Source organism: Papio anubis, chromosome 4, assembly GCF_008728515.1.
Source record: "Papio anubis isolate 15944 chromosome 4, Panubis1.0, whole genome shotgun sequence".
In the NCBI taxonomy this organism is placed as follows: domain Eukaryota; kingdom Metazoa; phylum Chordata; class Mammalia; order Primates; family Cercopithecidae; genus Papio; species Papio anubis.
The window spans coordinates 108,503,681-108,507,723 of NC_044979.1; the positions used below are offsets into that span (position 1 = coordinate 108,503,681).

The following is a 4,043-nucleotide window of genomic DNA, read 5'->3' on the forward strand; positions in this document are numbered from 1 at the left end:
AAAATGAAAATGATGCTGAACGCTTGCCATGGTCTTGGATTCCCCGTGTCTGCCAGGTCGTTGCTGGGAATCCACAGTCCTGGCAATTCTGAACCGCCTGAGAACTGCCCCAGTAGGAGGGAAACCATTTCTCCAGGGTGAGATTTGTAAGCTGTCAGGTCTGGTTGGGGGTGGCTGGATAGGGAGTGGGGACTAACTAATAGAAGAGGGTAATAAAAAGCAGCTTTTACCTTTTATTTTACACCTGCTCTACTGTATAAATTTTCTCATTTTACATATGTACAATATTTACTTTTAAAAATACTGTCAACAGGTGTTATTTAGGACAGTAGATTATGGAAAATCCTGCAAATTGGCTTACTCAGTGCAAACTCCAACAGCTTCTATTGCCTTCCCATACTACAGAAGCTAGCAAACTTAAAAACAAAAAAACAAAAAAAAACAAAAAAAAAAAAACCCTGCATTTCCTAGACTCTCTTGAAACTGAGAACCCATATGTGACCTAGTTTTTATCAAGCAAACACACTGCTTAGGTAAAACTCAGAAAAATATTGGCACTTGGGATGATGGGATGTTCTAGCCAATCTGTGGGTAGAAATACTCTGCAGTCACTGTAGTGGAGGTTCTATGGTCTAGGTATAAAGAAGACTCTAGTCCTCAAATCAAAAGTGTGAAGGGATAGCGTGAAGTGGCCATGGAGTTTCCATAAGAGCAGTTCCATAGAACTGCATTCTATGTGGTGCCATTGTTCCTGTTTGGGCAACATCCAAGATGAGAACTTAACTCACTTAACACTTCTCCCTCCTGCTTTTCTCCTCCTTCCCAAATTTTATTTTATTTATTTTTTTGAGACAGAGTCTCACTCTGTTGCCTAGGCGGGAGGGCAGTGGCACGATCTCAGCTCAGCAACCTCCACCTCCTGGTCCAAGCGATTCCCCTGCCTCAGCCTCCTGAGTAGCTGGGATTACAGGTGCACGCCATCACGCCTGGCTAATTTTTGTATTTTTAGTAAAGACAGGGTTTCATCATGTTGGCCAGGCTGGTCTCCAACTCCTGACCTCATGATCTGCCCACCTCAGCCTCCCAAAGTGCTGGGGTTACAGGCGTGAGCCACTATACCTGGCCCCCAAATTTTAAGTTAAATAATTAATTAGCACTAATTATTTAAAATGTTAAGTTAAATTTCTTTTGGTGGCTTCAAAACTGACAGTATAATGGTTTACTAGTTTTGCTCAACTATCTTTATCTTAACTTTCCTTAACTTCCCTGTAAAACTCTACCCTTTCCTCCAACTTTCTTCAGACTTGCTTCCACTAAGACTTTTGAGAGTGAAAGAAGGCACTATTTGTAATTACACTGGGATAAGAGGCATAATCAAATCTTATATGTTCATGCCATATAAGTAGAATCATATTCCTGTCCGTTTTCTCCACCTGTCTGAAAATATATGCTTACGATCTTTTATTAATCAAAATGTAAGATCAATAAGTTCAAATATACAGAAAAATATAGAAGTATGCAAACATGTTAGCATATTTAGATTCACCATATAAGTGAGATCATGTGGTATTTGTCTATCTGTGCCTGGCTTATTTCACTTAACATAATGTCCTTCAAGTTCCTCCATGTTGCTGTAAATGACGAGATTTCTTTCTTTCTTAAGGCCGAATTGTATTCCATTAAGTAAATATACCACATTTTCTAAATCTAAAAAAGTCAAACTCATAGAATTAGAGATTAGAATGGTGATTACCAGGGATTAGGGGTAGGAATTGGGGCGATGTTGGCTAAAGGATACAAAATTTCAGTTGGAGGAATAAATTCAAGAGAGCTGTCAAGATTAACTGTAGTGACTACAGTTAATAACAATGTATTGTATTCTTGAAAATCCCTAAGAGAATAGATTTTAAGTCCTCTCACCACAAAATAAGTGAGATACTCAATTTAACCATTCTACCATGTATACATATTTCAAAACACCACATTGTACACAATAAATATATGCAATTTATTATTAATTTTAAAAACAAATGGTTTAAAATGCTAATATTAGTCACTTCCATATGGTGAGATAATGGGCAATTTTTATTTCCTTCTTCCGCATTTTTTTATGCTTCCTAATTTTTGCCATTATCCATGAATTATGGACGGGGGGTTAAAGTAATATTTACTCTTCTAGGCAGTGGATATTTAGGACATTAAATCCAGGAACTGACTCCATTGCTGAGATGCTACTTGTGGCGATCATCTTCTCCCAAGCTCCACATTTTAGCTTTGTACAGAGTGATGTCATTGTAGACCCTGAAGTGGTTCATCCTATGGTCACTGCGTTCTGGGTCGACCAAGGGCTCTGAGTCCCACCCAATTTCCTGGTTTTCAGTTTGTGCCTCCGGGTACTTCTTCCTTGGCCCCTGGGCAGCATGGTGAATGAGATTCAGAAACCTGGCGTCTGCGGGTTCGTCCAGGTTATCATGCCAAGACATGGGCTTCCTCGTAATCCTGTGAACCTTGCGCAGGGGATTCACGTGGTACTGAGTGTAGAGTTTCTGGGTTCGTAACTCTTTGAGGTACAGCTCCCGCAAGATCTGGTTCTGATGGACCTCATCTGTGACCACCCTCTCTTTCGGGTGTCCCGCCATGGCCTTGGAGCTGCTCGGTGGGTCCGGCGCTCTCTTGGCGTCCTCTTACCACTCCCTCGGCCGCGGGCCTCCTGCAGTCTCTAGGCAACGGCGCCCCACTCCATCTCCAGGCAACAGCGTTCGTATGATACCGCTCTGGCCTCTCGGAATCCAGCCTCTTTACTAGAACTGCCTCTCGATACTGCCAGGAAAAAGGCTTGCCATCAACTGGCAAACCCAGGAGATAATGAACATAAAACTGGACCTCACGTTGGCCAATCACCTCCCTCCTTGAGAACAGATTCGATGCTTTTCAATCCCCTACCTTCTCTGCTCCTGGTTCTACAGTTTGCTCTGTGGTTACAGACCAAGTTCCACGGAGAAGCCAGTTCAAATGCAGACGCTTGTGCAGTCTGGCTGCCCAGGCAGGAGAGGAAAGGCGCAGGCCAGGCTGAATATTCGCTTGCCATGGTCTTGGATTCCCCGTGTCTGCCAGGTCGTTGCTGGGAATCCACAGTCCTGGCAATTCTGAACCTCCTGAGAACTGCCCCAGTAGGAGGGAAACCATTTCTCCAGGGTGAGATTTGTAAGTCGTCAGGTCTGGTGGGGGGTGGCTGGATAGGGAGTGGGGACTAGAGTACAGGAAACTAGCAGGAAGGGCTATGAGGAGGGCGAGGGGGGAAGATAGGAGGGCACTGGGAAAGGGGTGCCTGACGAACAGGGTGGCGGCACACAGACGCTCTGGTAGTAACAGAGGAAGAGCTGGGCAGAAAGTTCCTTGAGGTAGGGTACTGGGAAGGGGAGACATCAGTCAGCTTGGGCAAACGGGTAGGGCAGAAAATCGAACAAGATGGACGGCTCTGGAGAGGAGGCTGAGGGCAGGAAGTTTGAGGAGTAACGGGGGGAAGGAGGGCTGGAAGACGAGAGCGGGAAGGAACAGAAAGAAATGGAGCCTGGGGTTGAGGCCGAGAGATTGGAGGTAGCTTTCTAGTCATTTTTCCAAATAAGCGCTGTAGTAACTCACTTGTCCAAACGAATCAAAATGAGTAACTGAGATGTGCTGAGACCGAGTCCAGCTTTTATCCCCTCAGAACATTCCAACACAGAATGCCTATTATGAAATGTACATGTATCTCCTTAGGACATTTCATCACAGAACTCTATTATGAAATGTACATACTCCCCTTTGTTCCAGTAAGGAAGCCCCACCAACCAGAGAAAAGATCTCAGTTTCTTGGTTTAAGAGTGATCAAGGGGGCCAGGCGCGGTGGCTCAAGCCTGTAATCCCAGCACTTTGGGAGGCTGAGACGGGCGGATCACTAGGTCAGGAGATCGAGACCATCCTGGCTAGCACGGTGAAACCCCGTCTCTACTAAAAAATATAAAAAACTAGCCGGGCAAGGTGGCGGGCACCTGTAGTCCCAG

The 4,043-nt window shown here is 44.7% G+C and overlaps 1 protein-coding gene and 1 pseudogene across 2 annotated transcripts; both read right to left on the reverse strand.

The window, feature by feature from the left end:
* Positions 1–1,984: 1,984 nt before the first annotated feature.
* Positions 1,985–3,717, reverse strand: LOC103875473 (protein FAM183BP). The gene is made up of 2 exons (XM_017956766.3): positions 2,944–3,717; positions 1,985–2,846 (listed from the first exon to the last, which is right to left on the reverse strand). Exon 2 carries the CDS (start codon positions 2,637–2,639, stop codon positions 2,232–2,234), a length of 408 nt encoding a protein of 135 aa, XP_017812255.1. The 5' UTR covers positions 2,640–2,846; positions 2,944–3,717; the 3' UTR covers positions 1,985–2,231.
* LOC101002080 lies at positions 2,842–3,449 on the reverse strand (annotated as a pseudogene). The gene has a single exon (XR_644851.4). The product of XR_644851.4 is annotated as an uncharacterized LOC101002080 (transcript).
* Positions 3,718–4,043: the final 326 nt, after the last annotated feature.